Here is an 18994-nt window from a genome sequence, read left to right as displayed (position 1 = left end):
TCCCTGCCGCACACTGACGGAACCAAGATTCAGGCAAGTTGTCTCAAAGGACCATCAAATCACCTGTCCTGCACTCCTACTCACTGCTTGTCAGACCTCACCTAGCTGCTCCTGTGCTCAGACTAATTGCTTGTGTTGGTGCAAGCAGACCCTTCAGAGAGCCATCTGGTTTGGATCTGAAGACATAAGGAGACAGGATAATCCATTGCTTTTGCCGGCGTGTACCGTTTCATCCTGTCTGACTATAAATAATCCAAATGAGCTACCAGGAAGTCCCATCTGCACAGCAAAATGGATGTAACGTCACTAGCTGGGAGCTGACCTTGGAGCACCACAACCCAGTGCTGCATCCCTCCTTGTGGCGTTCCACCCAGCCACAGCTGTGCTATGCATAGGACACGCTGTGTCCAAAACTGGGCACACATGCTTTAAAACTGGCCTTCCTCTAACTTCAGGGTCTACAGGCAGCAACCATCCTTACCTGAGGGAGAAGCATGGTGCTCGCACCCAGAGGATGAGCGCTAGGATTCACGCGCCCCGCTTGTGAAGGCAGCACTCGCTGCCGGGACTCATTCTCCCTGCTGTGCACCAGTGAACGTCTCATGTGGGCTGTAGCAGCCGAGTCCGGGCGTGCAGGGAGCAGAGCTCTCCTGGATGGAACAAGGGCAGGAGGGCAGCTCCGCAGCTACAGACACGCTGCCTGGGGGACCGCAGCCCAGACGCGTTCTGCTGCGAATGACTTCACGATTTGCTCAGGGATTAAATACTTCCTCGTTTAATAACCTAATAATTCGAGCTAGTTTCATGCTGGACTTTTGGAAAGTTCACTGGCTGCAGTCTTCAGCCAGGCCTCATACAAAGGGCTTCCCTCAGCTCCCAGCCAAGTGAGCTGTCCTCATCTCTGGGTCCCCCGGCGGGTGGCTCTTGGCACTACCTTCTTCTGAAGGGTTTTATTGTTCGTGCGTGTGCCTGAGGCTTTACGCTCCGGGGGCTTCCTCACCACATCTTGTTTGAGCTGGAAATGCACCTGGAGAAAGAATAACAAACGCGTAACACAGTGACTGTGCCCTGCTGGCTCCAGGGGTCTGCAGGACCTGCCCCGGCTGATTGTATTCTAAGCTAACTCATGGCCAAGACAAGCGTTGCCAATCACGGGCTTGGTGTTATGATACAATGGGAACTCAGTGCTTAAATCAGCTGGAAATATTTTTCTTCCCCATGGAAAATGCTGTACCAACCATCAGCTACATTTCTTACGCAGGGAGTTGCTCTTATGGCAATGCAATGTCCTAGGATGATTTGGAAGATGAGCTGTGAAAGGCGAGTGACTGAGCTATGGTCTTTTTTCATCTTTTCTCACAGAGAACAGAGAAAAAGCTTTGCTTTGCATCTCTGTGAATGTTTAATCCACAGAATGGTTAGGACCAACAGACCTTCTCAACTGCATCTTGTTAGCTGAATCCTGCTTAATCAGTCCTGCAGTGACAAGTGGCTCTAGTAGATCCAGGAAAAAAAACATCCACAAAAGAACCCCCCGTCCAACCAAAAAAGGATCAAACAAATGGCTGTGGGGTAGCAGTGGAACAAGGCAAACAAATGCAGTCACAACAGGGAAGGGGCAGAGGGAAGTGGGGACAAGTGGGCCGCTGTGAGGGGAGATCTGCAAAACCAGACCCTCAGGGAACAAATCTGTCTTCTACAGGAATGTGGTGAAAGGAAAATCTCTTACAAAGGAAAGCCAAAAAGCAGGGTGCTTAACCTAGCAAAACAAAGGCTAGGACTGGGCTTGACAGCTCTCTATAAATACATCGGGGAATAAATACCAGGGAAGAAGAGGAGCTATTTAAAGCATAGCGTTGGCATAAGAACAAATAGGGATAAACTGACCATAAATAAATTTAGGCTGGAAATTAGAAGGTTTCCAATTCTGAGAAAAAGGCAGCACTGGAAGAACTTCAGAGGCTGGGTAGGGTGGGATGAAGAGACGGAGGGTGGGAGAACCACCGCAGTGTATTTAAGGCAGGGCCTGACCAGTGCGTGCAGAGAAGCACGTGGCGTGCCAGGATGCCGCAGTCGGGGGGTTCTTGCCAGTCCTCAGCCAAGGCTGTGCCCAAGGTCCTGCTGCATTCAGAAGGCAAGGGCTGACCAACCACTGTTTTATAACCTATTTTGAGTCGTCCAGCCTGCACTTAGAAGGGTATTGTAAGAGCTGGTTTCACTTTATCTCCCAAAGGTGTTTGGCTGCTCTTTGCTGGCACCCGGTCCCCACGGCAGCTCTCGGCAGAAAGAGGGGCAGCCCTCAGCCTCTTGCTGCCAGTCTGATGATGGGCTTGGTCCCAGGCATGATGCAGACGGCAGCAGAGCACCGAAACCCACAGAGCAAAGGGGACAGCACAGCCTCAGGGAACAGACACTGCCTCTAAACCATCACGTCCTTGCAAGTGGGGAGGTTGGAGGGAGAGCTGGAGAGCAGCAGCCCCAGCCAGCCAGGGGCTCACCCCATGGCCAAGAGGCAGAGGGCCACAGGAGACTTTTTGAGGCACCCTAGTGACTACGCAGCCTGACTCACCAGTGAAGGTTCAGCTGGGCCCACTGTTGTTGTCACTGTCTGGGGCTGGTAGCCCTCTGCAGAGGCTGTGACAGTGTAAGTGCCAGGCAGCAGCAGTCGGAAATAATCCCCCATATCGCCTGGAACACAAGATGAGAAGAGAAAGCACTCGGGATGCATGCGATGCAGAGTAAAACATATACCAGTAGCTCTTGCTGAGCGTCCTTCCTTGAGCCTTCAAAACCCAGACAACTTTTGGCCTTCCTTCCAAATCTGCTGGCTGCTGCAAGGCTGGATTCACGCAGGAAGCCTGCAAGTGACGTCTCACTAGCGCCAGGGAGCAGAGGTCAGTCTGCGAGGAGACGCCAAGTGAAAGAGGCCGGGGCAGCAGCACTGGCTGTGCCCTTTCACGGGGAGGGTGCAAATCTGAGCGCTCGCTGGTCGGACAGTAGCAGGTCGAAGGGCATTCACAGCTCCAGTTTGACTCCTTATGCATAATACCATTTTTTAATGCCTGTCATATTCAGTTTTACCACGTCTGTGTTACCAGCAGAGTTTTAATCTCTCATCAGGTTACCGCTCCCCTGATTCTTCCTGCACAAGGAAGCTCCAGGAGCACTTTGTGTACTGCTGGGGCAGGGACAGGGGGACAGGGGGCTGACAACAGCGAGGGAGGAGCACGTTAGGGATTACTTAGAGCATCTGAATACATGCCCATCTATGGAACTGCACGGGTATCGCAAATCTGAGTCATCGTTACAGGCAGCCTGTGCATTTTGGCTTAGGTGGGCTCAGCCTGGCTGGGAAGAGGCGGAGGGGGATCTGCTCACAGCCTGCAGCTCCTCCAAGGGCAGCTACAAGGATGGCAGAGCCAAAGTCCTCCTGGTACATGCGGCAGTGATCACAGATGGCAGCTTTTGGGTGTCAGGGTGGGTCAGGGAGCACAGCTTCACCACAAGGGTGAGACACTTCAACAGAAATCCTCCATCCTAGGAGGTCAGTGGGGATCAGATGGAGAGAGTGATCACCGACCAGAGCCTGTGCTGGGACAATCCTGCACCCAGCAGGATGTTGGAATGGAGACACCAGCGAGGCCTTGCAGCTGGCTGGTGCAGTAAGAGTGCCACTCTTACATTTAGAGTGCCACCGAGTCACAGACCTATGGCCAGAAGTTGATTTTGACAATTTCATAGTCTGACCTCTGGAGAGCTGCAATATTGGCTTCTTTTTCTGCAGCCAGGCTGGTTGAAGAAGGGTGATTATGAAAATGAGGTTAAAATCAGCCAGCAAACGAGAAACCACCACAGTTTAGATCAACTAACGTGGCACTTCATTCTCAATCTAAATTTGTCTGGCTTGAACTCCCAGCCTTTCATCTCGTTCTGCCATTGTGTCCTTTGCTATCAAGTATTTGAGCTCTGTGTAGACACAGATACTTGAGCAGGTTATTCCCTCAACCTACTCTTCGGTTATGTACAAGGGTATTCTCTCCTCTCTCTCAGATAACATAGGACTCTGAAGTCCCTCACAACAAGGTTTGCTTTCCAGTTCTCACCTCTTTCTTTCCTCAGCCCTCTCCATTTTTGCATTTTGTCCCCACAGCACCCAGCACGGGTGCATGCTGTGCCACTACATCCCCCTTGTCTTGCCTTCTATAGATTACACACTAGAGGATTGCTGCTTAGCTACTGCTTTACCCTGTCTGTTCAAACAGTAGCTGACATGATCTGTGGCCAGTGTACCTACACTTAAAAAGACCATTACAGTAAAGGATGAAATCAGAAAATCCACTTCATTTTTTTTCACTTCCTAGCCACAGTTGCCTCCCCTGAGACCCTGGCCCAGCTGCCTGTGAACCCACCTTCTCCCTGGTCCAGCAGGCAGAGGCAGCAGCACTGCCCCGTGCACTGCTCATTTCTCACAGCTAACGTCTTTCAGAAGCAAAACATGCTGAGCAAAACGCTCACTGTGGCCTCGCTCCCCTCCCACAAACCCAGACAGCCTCTCAGGGGGACACCACGCAAGGGGACCGGCGACCCACCGGAGGTAACGTCATGGCTGATTCCCTGGACAGAAATGACTGCTCCTGCAATGCCGTTGTTGTTCTCGTCTGACACCATCCCTTTGATGCCCTGGTGAATCTGCAGGGAGACAGTGCTGGCTGGGTTAAGGCCCTCCCTTTGCTGAGGAGGGTATTTCTGGGTGCTGGAGGAAGGCAGAGCTCTGGGGACACCACCACTTTTCCCAATACCCCTGGGTGGTGCTGGTTCTCCCCAGGACTAGGACACAACAGCCACCCCAAAACCCACCAACATCCCTTCCAGAGCACCCAGCAAGGTCCATGGCCTCCTCCCTCCTACCCCAGCGCTCCCAGTGCCTGCTGGCCCCCTGCCATCAGGGCTGGGGCCCGCTGGGACCTGCGGGAGAGGGGTGTAAGTCCCAGGACCACCTCCTTACCTCTTCGATGAAAGCAACAAGCGCCTCCCGGTTGGCCATCCACTGCCGCTCCAGGTCCTTCTCGGGGGGAAACTTATTGCAGCTCAGCTCCAGGGTGATTTCAAAGCAGTTGGTGTAGAGGTAATTGAAGTCTTGCATGCCTGGAAGAGGACAGCCATGGCCAGGGGAATCCAAAGCCCCTTCCCTCCCCGCTCCCGTGTCCCGGGTGTCCTGGCATACATCTGTCTTCCACCAGAACTGCTCTGCTCCCCTTCTTTGCAGCCCCATCCCCTCATGGCCACTCAGCTCTCTCCTTCAGTCAGATCCTTCCCCTCTCCACCTGTGGAAGCTCAGGGGGGCTTGGTACCACAGGGCGTCTATTTCCCCTTCCATATCTCTGAGGTACAACCACCAGGAAAGTGCTATCGCCACAGCCTTCCCTAAGCGTCTCGCCTATCCCCTCACCTCTCCTCAGCCCAGCGCCCTGCTGCGGCGGGTGCTGCCCAGCCCTTACCTTTGCTGAGCGAGTACCAGGACGCCCCGTTCGTGATGCCATCAGCGAAGTAGTCCCCACAGTTCCAGCCGCGGTGCATCCAGCCGTGGGCATACGAGTACGTCTTGGCCAGCTGCAAAGACCGTGGCCGGCAGTCACACAGGAGACAGCTCCTGCCTTTCACTGCCGTGAAATACAACCCGAGGTGGCCAGGACCTCTAAGAAACGTAGGCAGGTGAAAGAGCAGGAGGAAGAGCAGAAATGTGGCAAGCTGGAGGCTTGCTGATGGCACGGACAGCTTCTGGCCTGCTCCTGCTGCCCCCCCGCCCAGCAAATGGCACCAAAGGGAGGAGTAAATACAGGACAAAAGCTAACTGGTGTCAATCCTGATGCAAATATCACATCTACCAGGGGAATTTTATTAGGAAAGCATTCGGGCAACTTGTGTTTCTGGCATCTTTATATTTATTGCCCTTATCAAAGATTGCTGTTTATTTTTAGATATGAAGGCAGGGTCGAAATTGGGACACTGGATCCAAAGCCTGTTCTTTGTGTAAGACAAAGTTTAAGAGAGTGGTGCTTGCATTTTCTAACGCACACTCTATGCCTTGTGTTATGCTTCAGATGCTAGTATAATCGCACTCTGTCAGCACAAGAACAGTTACTTCACCGCATGTCTGACTTCTGAGGCTGTGTGGGGACCACCAGCCTCTGCCCCAGGCTGCAGGCTCTGTCTGGCTTTGCGTGCAGCTCCGCTCCCAGCACACCCTGGCAAGCCCTGTGCTTCCCGGGAAGGCTGCCTCCAGCTCAGACATTTTTCTCATCAGCTGTTCTAACGCAGACTTTCTTATTCTCATGCTGCTTTCTGTGTTTCCTAATGGAAGCAGTGACTGAAGGCACTGTTTTCTGGGACATTTGAACAATGGAGGAAAAACAAAGGCTCAGCTAGTCCTAGCAGGATCAGTAGGACATATCAATACTTTCCAATCCTCACCTTCTGGAACAACTTGTCGTCAGGGGTGGGTGTGTTGACCGTGCGCCGGTGGCTCCTGAACCGCTGGTCCTGAGACTTGTCGTAGGGGTAGTTTGCCACAACCGCTCCGCCGTGCAGGTTGGCCGACAGCACGAAATTGTAGCTGCCGATCCACTGAATCACAGCCAATGTCTCTGGCTCCACCTGTGAGGAGAAGAAGGGGTGAACCGCGACAAGGGGCAGGCCCACGTTGGTTTTCTGCGTGCAGAAAAGGACCGCTGTAGGAGGATGCTGCACCGCTCACAGCATCCCAGACTGGTACCTGGCTTTTCCAGTTGTCAGGCAGCGGGATGTGGTGATTTGGCCCGCTGATTTCCCCGCTGTAGTACATGAACGTGTTGAGGTCAGGAAAGTTGCGGTTCAAGTCCACTCCGTTGGCATTGTTCCTCCCCGTCAAGTACCCGATGCTGTCCGGGCCCTGCGGGGCAAGGGTGCATCGCGGGGGTAAGAACAGGGTGAGTGCCGCGGGGACTGGCCATCCTAGCAGTGCTTTGGTGGCTTTGAGTTGTAGCACGGTGGGCAAGGCTGGTGTGCAAGCATCCTCCACCACCCACCACAAGGATGTCCCCTTCCCACTGCCCCAGCAAAGGGGACCCCGCAGGAGCCCCGTCTGGAAGGGCTTTCGGCCCCTACCCGGCTGGAGGCGGCGCTCGCTTGCCTGGTACCTGCTTGGCAGCCACTTCGTACCCGTCGGGGTTCATGGAGGGCATGATGTGGATGCGCGTGTCGTGGAGGAGGCGGGTGACGCGCTCGCTGCCCCGGCGGTACTCCTCGCACAGGAACTCGGAGAGCTGCAGCAGCAGCTCGCGGCCCAGCACCTCGTTCCCGTGCATGTTCCCGACGTACTTGAACTCCGGCTCCACTGCAGAGAGCAACACGGCAGAGGCACCATCAGCTGGGGCTGGGGTTGGAGGAGCCCCTTCCCACCCCAGGGAGCCTCAGCAAGCCCGAGAGACCCCCAGTAAATGACAAGAAATGGCCCTTTCCCATGGAAAATGGAGGCGGCACAGAGGAACTGGGGAGGGGTGGCAGGAGAGCTGCTGCCTCCAGCCCTGAGGTGCGGGGGCTGCTGGTGGGAAGGAGAGGACAGGCCATTTCTGCTGCCTCTGCCATGTGCAGTTTGCTGTCAGTACCTCTCACCCATGTGGCACATTCCTGGTCAGCAAGCTTTAAGGAGCTTTTCATTCCACCACGGGATAAAATCAATCCCTGGCTCCTAGCAAGCTGTGCTCTTTCACTGAGAGGCAGGGTCCCTGCTGACTCCATGCAGGTGGGAGGCAGCAGAGGTTTCCCCTCTGCCTCCCCTTCACCTGCCTCTGAGGGGATGGCTGGGGGCTTCCTCACCTCCCAAAAATGGGGAAGGGAGCCCAGAGAAGCCCTGAGCAGCTGAGCTGCATGTTTATCAAACTGCCTCTTGGGCAGCTCTGGAATGAGCAAGAAGGCCTCTTGCCCCTGGCTTTTCTACAACTAGAGATTTAGAGTCTGCAACCAGAGACTCACTGCTCTGCTGAAGGAGAGGCAGCACCCATGAGGGATGGGTTAAGCCTTCCCTGCTCCAGAGGCTTTTAAAGCAGTTACTTGTCAGAGAATAAATGTCCAGTTGCAGGCTGCAACCAGCACCAGTAGGTTGAGAGATACCAGGAGAATCCAGCTAAAAAGGGAGCCCAAGTTTCACGTGACAGGGTAAGGACAAAACAGGGCATCATTACACACATTGGGCTGGCAGAGCTCGGGACTCACTGTGAGTTTTTCAGCCACCACCAGCGATCCCCAGTGTCCATGATGATGCTGGGGCAAAAGACACCGCAGCCCTGCTCGATGGGCGCCTGCTGCTTCCAAAATCCAACCAAGCTTCCAGATGTGCTGAAGACAGACTTTAAAACAACTCTAATTTTGGCACCAGATTTTCCTTTTCCGTTTGTTGCCTGTGACCTTTGGATTGCCGTGCCTTAGTGAAGGACGCCGCGGGTGGGCAGTATGTGTTGACCCGGTTAGATTTCAGGAGACATGAGAACTGACTTAATTAGGTAATCCAGTTATTAAATCTATAAAAATGTCCTGGGGTTATGCGCGGCCTTCATTTAAAAAAAGAAGGTCTCAGCAGGGACTCCTCCTCCTCTGTTTTGCTTGAGTCTGAGGCAGGATTTGCCAGCCTTTTTCAATTCGCAGACCCCTAAACTTTATCCACGTGGACACACAAGCCCTAATTCCTGCATGTAAGCCAGCTGACTCAAGGCTTTGCTTTTTGGAGTTACATTCTATGGCCTTCGAAGGAGTCCCCAGATACCCCAAATTCCCATGCTACAAGCTGGAAGCACCCAAGAAGCAGGGCTACCAGGCCACGCTGCCAGGGCTCCTTGCACTGAGGACTAGGAGCAGGTCAAGCCAAGTCTCTGCCTGGGGCAGGGAGACCTCGGTCACCTCCTGCAGCCCTCCCAGCCGCTCTGCTGTGGTTCTGCCAATATAAAACCCAGCGCAGCATCGCCAGTGCCCTTTGCTCGCTCCTTGCTTTGAATCATGCCCCGATGTGCTGTGGAGGTGTCCGAGGCCTCCTCGGTGCTGCGTGGGTTTCACCGCACGGTGCTGGCACGGAGGCGGTCGTGGTGGGAAGGCTCTCACCGTGCTGCTCGGCACTCCTGGCAGCGATGCTCTGGGCTGCAGGAGGGGGTGCGATGGGATCTGGGGGGGCTGCTCCACTGGAGGGGTGTGCAGCAGCAGGTCCTGCTCACCTCTACGGCACTGCCGTCAGTTTTCCACGGGATTATGACTTTTCCACGTGCCCTTCCCAAGCTGCGGGAGCTCAGCACCACCTTTGCTGTGCAGCCCCGAAGGGGGGGGGGGGCCGGACCGTTCCCCCCCCAGCGCTGCCTGCTGCTGCAGGCCGGGGGGCGGCTGCCGCCTCTCCCTGCCGGCTCGAGGCTGGCTTTCGGGCAGGAGAGGGTGGCGGAGAAGTCGGCGTGCTGGGACGACCTCGCCTGCGTCAGCCCGCGTTTAAAACCCACGGCTCCGTCCAAAGTACGTGCCTGGGCCCCGCTCCTGCTCCGCAGCGCTCCGTGCGCGCACGCAGCCTTCGGGAACGCGCCCCCGGGGACCCTGCCAGAGCCCCCCCCCGGCACCTCCGGGAGTCCCGCGTGGGACGGGGGCAGCCCCCACCCGTGTCCCCGCGGTGCCGCGTGGCAGGAGAGCGGCGGGGCCGTCCCGTCCCGTCCCGCCCCGTCCCCCCGTACTCACGGGGCTCGTGGATGCCGGGGTAGTCGCTGAACTCCAGCACGTAGAGGTGCCGGCCCTCGACGCTGCGGCCGATGCTGTAGACGCGGGTGACATAGGGACACTCGCTCTGCACGCGGAACAGGGCCTGCACCATCTCCTCGTAGCGGTGGTGGACGAAGCTGACGGCGGCCGCCACCTCGAGCAGGAGCAGCGCCCCCGCCAGCGGCCGCAGCCCCCGCGCCATCGTCCCGCGGCGAGCGGCGGCGCTCCGAGCCCCCGGCTCCCTCCCGGCCAGGAGCTAAAGTGCACGCTGGAACCGGCCCTTTCCAGTTCCCCCGCCGAGTGCCAGCCCCCTGCACCTGCGGGCGGGGGGCGGCGGGAGCGGGGGCAGGGATGCTCCCCCCGGCCGCCCGCTGCCGTCGGGGAAGTTTCCCCGCTGCGGCTCACTCATTAACCGGACGGCAAACAGGCCCCCGGCGCCCCTGGCTGTCACGGCAGAAGAAGAGCAGGGCTGGAAAACTGGCCGCGGATGGGCGGCGGGGCTGCCAAGCGCACAGGCGGGCGGGGAGCGGCGGGGGGAGAGGAGCGGGGAGCGGGCGGGGGGCGCCCCGCGGGGCCGGTGCTTCCCGGGGGAGCTCCCCCGCTCGCCCCCCGCCGCCGTGCCCGCGGGAGGTTGAGCCCCCCGCGTGGGGGGAGAGCCCGGCGAGGCGAGGGTGGGCGCCCCCGGGTCCCCGCGGCTGCTCTCCTGCCCCATCTCCCGGGGAAGCGGGGGAGATGCGGCCCCGCCGCCCCGGCCCAATTGGGACGGGGCCAGGATCGGCCTCCCCGTGCCCTCCTACCCGGGCAGCCCAGCTGGGAAGTTGCAGGGGGAGCAGGGGGCGGCGCGGAGTCTGCTGTCGGATGCGCAGCCCTCTGCTCGGGGGTGTAAGCCCGCCTGCTGAGCGCCCTCCGGCACCCAGCGGGCAGCAGCAGAGAGCTCAATAGCCTACAGGCAGACCGAAATGCCCTCCTGTCTGTTTGCAGAGATGCACTCTGTCTCTGGATTTGGAGGAGGCTGATTCCTCCCCATCCCTCTGCCACATCCACGCCTGCCCTAGCGGGCTGCAGTCACCCAAGGGTCCCGCAGCTCTGCCCACGGACAGCGGCAGTCTTGCTTTGCAGCCTCACCCCGAGGGGCTAAAACTCCAGCAGCTTGGCTGCTCTGATGAGAGTGTTTAGTAGGCCATCTCTGACACAGAGCCCAAGCACTGCTGTAGCCAAAGGGTTTGCCATCACAGCTGGGCACGCCAGCAGAAAGGCTGCCTTTGCTGACACGAGCACGCCATGCTGGCTAGTGACCACCCTGGAAAGGAGCTCCTCCTGCCGCCTCCCCTTCCAGAAGCAATGGGCTTCTCAGCGTACTCAGGGCCCTTCTCAACAGCTACCAGTCCTTCACGTGGATCCCCACTGCATGGCTCTAACCTCTGTGACGTGGGTTGCTTTAGCTGCCTCTCCCCCCAGCAAAGCATCCTCTAGCAGTGCTGCCTGGCCCCACTGCTGTCCTTCCTGTCCTCCACATCCACTTGGGTTGCTGCCCACCTTTCTGCCCCAATGTCCCAGGACGAGCAGTGAGAAAACAAGGGAGACCTTGTTTATAGGGCAGGGGAGGTTTGAGGGTCCTTGTTTGGAAATGGGGTCTCTTGGCTGCACCCTGGGACAGTGATATCCTGGTGAAATCTCCCATGTGGGAATTAAGAGCAGCTCATTCACCTGGGGCCACTGGCAGAGCAGAGAGAGGCTGTGTTCCTGCCCGAGCAATGGGCAAGCAGCATTTTGTGCACTTGTCCCTGCGGAGCAGGGGCAGTCTAGGAGCAAGGTAAAGCAGATGCAGAGGGGAGGGAACACTGTGTTGTGTTTGCCTACAAAGCACCCGTGCCCTGTAGCAGCGGCTGCTCCAGCAGCTTGCGCAGCCAGGCGGGTGTGCGGTGATAACGTCAGCTGTACGACACGCCATGTCTGGTGGGGTTTTTCAGGGCTGACAGCCCACACAGTGGTGGGAATGCCCTTGCCTCCTTCACATTGCTGCTCTCAGGGCCGCTGGGTTCCCGCGGAGCCACTGCTACACAGCTTTCAGCAAGCCAGGCAGTGCCAAAAGGGTGGGCAGCTTTCCAGTGCTCGCTGGTGTTACTTGGCAGCCAGAGAGCATTAGGGCTGTAGTAAACCCGCACAAACCCCATGTTTGGGCTGCCTCCCTCTCCCCTTTCTCCTCCCAGGCTGTTTTCAGTGGCCTGTGACAGCAGTGGCAGAGCTGGAGCTATAGTGCTACCAAGGGACACATGGGAAAAGCGTGCACTTTCCTATGGAGACAGGGTGACGCTGACGTGAGAAACAACAAGAAAAAGAAATGGCAGAATGCTAGGTCCTAAAAAAGAGCCATGAGCAAGATTTGGGGTGGGTGGAGAACGCATCTCACGCACTACTGGGTCTGGAGAATTACTCAGCGTTATCCATGGCATAGGCGTGGAGGCAGCCTACAACCAGGCAGCAGCTTTAAATCAAGCGAATAGGAATCGTTTTGCACACAATGCACAATGAAATTACCTCACCAAAGATGAAAGATAAATGAGAGCAAATGAAGATTATACGAATTAATGGAGAACAGGGGCATCCACAGCTATTAATCATACAAGTCCAGATGCAATCACTTGATCACAAGTTTCCTAAGCCACTGACTGCTGGAGGGGGGATCACACTCTTTTCTCCAACTATCCATCTCAAGCGTCACCCACTGCACAGCTGGAACCAATGCTGATGCGCTGCACATCTGATCTGAGCTAGCGTGGCCCTCGTCGCAGTCTAGGAAAACAACACGCTAATGAAGCTTTGAGCCAATAATAAATCCTGACATGTTAAAAGACACTGATGAAAGCAGAAACAAACAATGGAGGACATTAGCTCTTAGAAACAGCGCAGGAAGTAAACAAAGACATAATCTGGAAAATGCAGCGAATACATCTGGGACAAATCATCCACCGCCACCACCCCCCACCCCAGATGTTCAAAGACGGAGAGACCTTGAAGCAGGAGGAGAAGGGACCGCACAGGCAGGAATGTGCTGTGCCACAGTGGCAAGAGGGATGCAAATTCCAGCCCCGTCCCCCTTTGGCTCGTGCAGGTCGCAGGAGCCCATCCCTCTGCAGCCAGCCCTGTAAAGACTCCACCTGGTGCCTTAGCTTTAATTCTGGCCATCTTGTTACCAGAGGAAGGCTGGAAAATGTGAGGAAAGTTCTAGTTAAGAGACGTAAGAATGAGCAAACTGGGGAGAGCGTGTGCTGAAAGAAAAATGATGAACCGTGACAAGTATGTTTGCCTTGGCTGAGCTGCAGCTGTGGTTGCACGCAGAGGCAGAGCCGTGCAGCCCCGGCACGAGGCGTGGGCCCCGTGTCCTTCACCTGTTTTCCAGGGACTGCAGTGCTGGAATGAAGCCAGCAGAGCTGGTGCAGGAGAGGGGGACGCAGGCCTGCAGCCCATGGCATGGGAGGACAAAGCTGCTTCAGGGAGGTCAGGGTAAAACTAAGCCAAGGAAAGATGGGGTTTGGGTGCTAGCAGATTTCCAGGGAGCCAGACCACCCCGGGAGGGGCCTGGAGCCAGGAAGGGGCACGGTATGTCTTTGCCAGAAGCAAGCGCTGCCCATCCATCCAACAACAACTCCAGCTCTGACCCAGGGCACTGGGAAGCTGGCAGCAGGAAATCCCATCTCAGGCCTTTTCCATATTTTATGCCAAAAGCTTCATTCCACTACTGTGCAGGTCCCATCATCTGGAAAACAGCACGAAAACATCACAGGCACAGGTTGAGAAGTCTTTATTGTGATCAGGATACAGAGATGGGTGTGTGCAGCAAAACAGAGATCCATTTCAGCAGGGCTGCGCCACACAAAGGAAGCGCAGGGCCTGGGCGGCAGGGCACAGGGACTCTTGGCCTCGGCCTGGCCCCCAGCCCTGACAGGCCACTGAGCTCTGGGCCGCAGCCAGGAGCCACGCAGGGCCCAGCCCTGGCACGGAGCAGCCGGGGAGCTGGGACAGACGAGGAGGGGGCATGGGTCCAGCTGGGAGCTGCTCTTGGAGAGGCTGGGGAGCCCCGGGCAGCGCCAACGCTGCAAGTCAGCATCTCGCCGCAGAGGTGACGGCCCCACTTCCGAGAGGGGACCTCCAGCGAGCTGGCTGGCTTTACTGGGCTTTGCTGCAGGGCTGGAGAAAGCAGCTGCAGCCTGTGCCGAGAGGAGAGCCAGCTGGGCCGGGGAGGAGTGAGGGCACTCATTAGAGCCTGTTGTGGGGACTGGCTGCTCTCTGCAAGAGGTGTGGGAGAGCTGTTGTTTTTCTCCTTCCCGCCAAGCTCTCAACTCTCACTGATAGTTCTGCCTCAGACCCAGCCCTAGGGTGAACAGGAGAGAGCTCATGGAAGTCACCAGTCCCAGAGAGGTCAGACTGCTCCTGTGCTCTGCCAAATGAGCAAGTCCCCCACAAAGCATCTTCCCAAAAGGGTACCTCTCAGCACCCATGCCCAAGTCAGACCTCAATCCCAGGACACCCACCCCAGATTGCTGCGGCACCTCTCAGGGCTCCCTGTGACAATGTGACAAAACACACAGACAGGAGAGAGCAGGGTCTGAGATAGCTGCAGCCCAGCAGAGCTGAGCAGAGCGTAAATATTTGCAAGACAAGAACTCATGATGTTTAAAGATGCTTTAACCTAGAAGAGCAAAACCAGACAGGAGCCAGGGGCTGGAAATTAAAGACAGAATCTATTAAAATTAGAAATAAGGCACAGATAATTTTCAGAGAGGCAGATCAACTGCATTAACAAGAGAAGTGATACCACATTATTACCATCTGACATATCGCCCCACTATCTTTCATAGTCTTCATGGTGGGTTTTGTCCTTGAGTGACTCTGGAATACACACTTGAGCCAAACGCAGCTGGGTCAGACACAGCAGAGAAGTAAACACATGAACATCCACTAAAATTGAACTCCAACCCAGGATTTTGGGCAGCCCCCAGAAATGAAGTCCTGCAATGGCAGAGAATGTGGTGGGGAAGAAAAATCATACCCTTTGCTGGGAAGGTTCAACTCCAGCTAGTGATATGAAAGGGTCTTGCCATGGTAGAATACCTTCAGTCAACCCATTCCTGGAGCCTCAGCTTGCTTAACTGATTTTTAAGTGGTATGTCTGGTATCTCCCCAGCAATTCTAATTCTGGAGATTGTTTCATAAATGTGATCTAAAAATCATAAGGTTGAAAAATAATGGAACTTATGTCTTGTATTTTTTCTCAAATTTGGGCCTTTAGATTGCACTTAAAATACATTTGCATTTTGTTTACTTTGTTTTGTAAACAGGACACAGTACTTGCAATAGAGATATAAAGTGTTGCTAAAACTCTTCACCCAGGTTCTGTATCCCACCTGTTTTCCTTTGGCATAAAACCTTAGCAGGGACCAGACTAACATAGATATTCACTACACACCAGTTTCCCATCAGGAAGTTTCTGAAACTGATGTGATCTGCCAGTTCCAGCATCACAGACAAACCTAAGCAGCCCTGGCAGCTGGCTGTTCTGCCACGAAGTCTCCTACCTTGCTTCCATGATCACAACTTACTGTTCATCTCTTATCTATGCATCTTCGCTGAAAAGATCAGAAGGAAGACTCTGTCTCTAGATGAATCCCCACATCTCAGTGTATTTGCAGACAAAATAAACTGGTAAGTGAACAAAGTGTGGGGAAATGTCATTTGTGGGTTGACCTGGACCACTTGCTTGGGGAAACGTTCTTAGAATGGTATGCACTTCAACAGAGTCACGTGGAAGGCAAAGTATCTCATGATAAGAAACAGTGATGTATGCTGTAAGACAGTGGCCATTCTGAGGGCCTTTCATGGCCATTTTTGCCACAATGGGGGAAAAAGGCCAAGATGCAATAGTTAAACCGAACAAAGTAGTCCCTTATAAAACCTTCTCTTAAGTGAACAGATCTGACCCTGAGATATATGAATAGGAAAAAAGAGTGTAAATCAGCAACAGAGGGTATTACTTTTATATACACTATTAGGGTGTCTACTACCACTTGCTTTGGTGTCCAAACTTCAGAAAGATGTAAAAAAATTCAAAGTTGACTCAGGAGCTACAAGTGAGGCCACGACAAAGCACTTCACAGACTGAAGGTCAATCTATTTAATGTGATACAATGACGACTTGCAAGCACCAACAAAGAAAAAGGGATTTTGATAGCAGAGTTATTCAGTCTTTCTGAAATGGGCAGATCAAGATTCATAAGAAGCTGAAGCCAGCTAATTCAGAGTAAAAATAAGACAGATTTTTGGAAGAACAGTGAACTGCCCAAACATCTTACCATAAGACAGGATAGATTTTCCCCTTACCTTCAGGTCCTTCAATGTTATGGTTCCTACTTCCAGGCATGAAGTAGAAATAAGTGGGGGACATTTTCCAGCCTGCACTGGGCAGAGGGACAAGCTGGGAGAGCATGAAAGCCCTGAGCTGTAAGTCTCTGCTTGCCCAAAAGAGAAGGCTTCATCCAGGTTGCACATTCTCCCCTGTACCTTTTGCATCTTTGCTTGGGGAAACACATGAAGGTGTCTGTGTGCCGTGCCTTTCTCCCCGCAATACCTGCTTTTTGCCTCCAGCACATACATGTCATTAGAAGAAGAGATTTCTGAGATTTCTTGGGAGGTAAACAGGCACCAGTGGTTTCCAAGTGTTATAAAAATGGATTTCTGACTTACCTCTTTTTTATGACCAAGGAATGGGAAATAGAGGAAAGATTCATAATTCTGATCAGTGGCACCCCCCTAGCTGCGTGCCAGAAGATGGGCTGCAGTATGTGCACTTGCAGACCCTGGGTCTTATGGGTTTGGGATAAGTCTAGCTCATGAGGGAAGGAAAAGCAAGTTTTCACTGATTTTGCTGATGGAAAGAGTGGCTCTATCTGTGTGTGCCTATGCTGGCTAACTGCTGCCAGCTGTCTTTTTATAAAGGAACATGTCCCGATAAACATTTTCCCTGGGTCAGAAACTGCTGTATGATCAGCACAGTGACACTGAATTGCTTTAGTGGATATCTACCTGTAGGCATGCTAATCAGAACAGAGTCCCTGCAGGCATAAGTGCTCACTACTGGTCAAGGATCCATGGCCAGTATGGGCTCTTCCCACAAAAAATCAGCAATGCCTGTCTGGGAACTCGCGTCTCGATGCACAGTCACCCTAGGGACATGGGAACGGCTCAGCATAACAGCGAGCCAGCTTTGGTCCAGCAACAACATCAGGAAGACGTGGGAAAGAGGCTTCTTGCCACCTGTGAAAGGAGCAGGTTGCTCCCAGCGCCCAGCTAAGGACTGATGACCGCCAACACGTTCAGTTTCTTCATCCTCATCCCTTCTTGTTCCAGAGTGACATTTGGGAGCGTGGCCAGCCTTTGGGGACCAGCAGGCTACAGGTGACCATACCCAGCAGAGGTGTGCTGGTGCAGTTTCCCTGCTGGAAGGGCTCTGGGGAATGGGAACAGCTTCAGCAGAGGAGGAGCCGGATCACCCTGTGTGCAAGCACTCCCAAGAGCTCAGTGGCATGTGGGACCCTGAGATAACCCTTGCAGGAGCACCGGCTCCCAAAGATTGCTGCTGCTTTTCTCTTCATAATGCTGTGTACAAGGCAAAAAACCAACAAGCAGCAGAGTTTCAGTGAATGAAAGTACGACCCATTCAAGAAGAGGACACCTGCTTGTCAGTCCTTGGCAGAGGGAGGTGGCGAGCCTGGTGCCCCGACGTCTGTCAGTGCAAGTGAGAGTCAAAAGAGATAAATGCCCTTGTTGTACACAGTCAGTAGCTTCAGCAAGAAGGGCTCTGTGGTACAGCCTGCCCTGCAGCAGACTCCTGGCCCTGAGCGGCTGGGGTGTCACGGCCCCTCTCCCTGCATGGCTCTTCCTAAACAATCCCCTTCTGCAGGCACTTGGGCTTGTGGAAGAGAAGCCAGGCAAGCACGAGCACGGATACCAGCACGAGGGAGCACAGCACCATCAGCCCCACGTAGCTGCCGTGGGAAAGAGGGGGTGCAGCGGGCTCCTCCGCGGGGATCATGTTGGTCAGGTTCAGCATGTAGCCCAGGGTCCAGCCTGCATCGCTGCTGCCGATCTGGAATGGGAGAGGAGCAGAATCAGGGCTGGAAGGTGCAAGGGCAGCGTGCGGCCCTGCCGGGGAGGCAGCACCCCCTGCAGCACACGGGCCAGGTTGTATTGCAGAGGGGGCAATCACTCAGTGGGGCAGAGCCCTCCCCGCCACAAACCCTACCTTTCCAAGGAAGTGGATCCTTTGCCAGTTCTCTTTAGTGAATTCGTAGCCATTTTCCAGGAGAGAGAGGATGTAGGCCCCAGAGAAGCAATATTCACTCAGGTACTTCTCTTTTATCTGGTGATATGCTTGCTTTACCTGGGGAGGGAGGGAGCAGTCACCAGGCTGCCAAACACAGGTTCCCACAGCTGCAGCTTGCACCTGAGCATGCAGTGCAGGTTCTGGGGAGAATGTTCCCACACTTCCCTTGGAAATTACCCCCAGCCATTTATCCTACAGCAAAGCACAAGCAGCTCAGGTACCCAAGCTCTCTGCCCTGCTGCAGAGATGCAGTGCTGCTCACCTCGTGCCAAGGCCGGGCGCAGAATTTCTCAACAGCACTGGCCACTTTGTCCAGGGCAAAGGGGTTTTCGTTTGTCAGGTTCAAAAAGTTCATCACAAAGTAGAAAGCAGAAAAAGCCTGGAGGAGAGAGAATATTTTAACCTGAGCAGGACAACAGGAATCCCACAAAAGAAAACAGCTTTATTTAGAGAAATACAAGAAACAACATCACAATTACAAAAGCAGATATGTTTTCAAGAGCAATGTCACTCGTAGCATCTGCAGACCTGCAGCTCTAGGACTGCTGTTTGGTGTAACGGTGTCACATGTGTTCAGTGTGCACTGCTTCCCCATCACATCCGGGAGGCAGACAGATAGGTGAGCTGACCAGTTTCAGTAACGCTCACACACTTCTGTGTCAATTTCTAATCTGGTGCCACTTTTTTACCTCAGGAAACAGGGTTTGCAGGAGCCTGCAGCAAGCCCTCCTGTCCCTGGTGCTGGCCATCGGGGGGCACTGCTTAGAGAATGAATCAGTAAATGAAGCAACACTGGCTGATAGGCCAATATCTCCTACAGCAGCTCTTACATTTGTTGTCCCCACAGCAAGC

The 18994-nt window shown here is 54.6% G+C and overlaps 2 protein-coding genes across 4 annotated transcripts in view; both read right to left on the bottom strand.

Annotated features, from left to right (window-relative positions):
* Positions 1-759: 759 nt before the first annotated feature.
* On the bottom strand, positions 760-10468 carry CPN1 (carboxypeptidase N subunit 1). The gene is made up of 9 exons (XM_083843245.1): positions 9742-10468; positions 7176-7372; positions 6773-6928; positions 6472-6654; positions 5499-5610; positions 5006-5145; positions 4590-4689; positions 2570-2688; positions 760-1027 (listed from the first exon to the last, which is right to left on the bottom strand). Exons 1-9 carry the CDS (start codon positions 9962-9964, stop codon positions 896-898), a joined length of 1362 nt encoding a protein of 453 aa, XP_083699371.1. The 5' UTR covers positions 9965-10468; the 3' UTR covers positions 760-895.
* A 5451-nt stretch (positions 10469-15919) lies between these two features.
* The window catches only part of ENTPD1 (ectonucleoside triphosphate diphosphohydrolase 1), a 31727-nt gene continuing 28652 nt past the window's right edge, over positions 15920-18994 (bottom strand). For all 3 annotated transcript variants that reach the window (XM_083843244.1, XM_083843242.1, XM_083843243.1), the window contains 3 exons: positions 18405-18521; positions 18062-18199; positions 15920-17905 (listed from right to left, as the gene is read on the bottom strand). In XM_083843244.1, coding sequence (XP_083699370.1) covers positions 17699-17905; positions 18062-18199; positions 18405-18521 — 462 coding nt within the window. In that variant the 3' untranslated portion in view covers positions 15920-17698. The remainder of the gene's footprint in view (positions 17906-18061; positions 18200-18404; positions 18522-18994) is intronic.

This window comes from Anser anser (genome assembly GCF_964211835.1).
Source record: "Anser anser genome assembly, chromosome: 7".
NCBI lineage: Eukaryota > Metazoa > Chordata > Aves > Anseriformes > Anatidae > Anser > Anser anser.
This window is presented reverse-complemented; position numbering and strand designations above follow the sequence as displayed.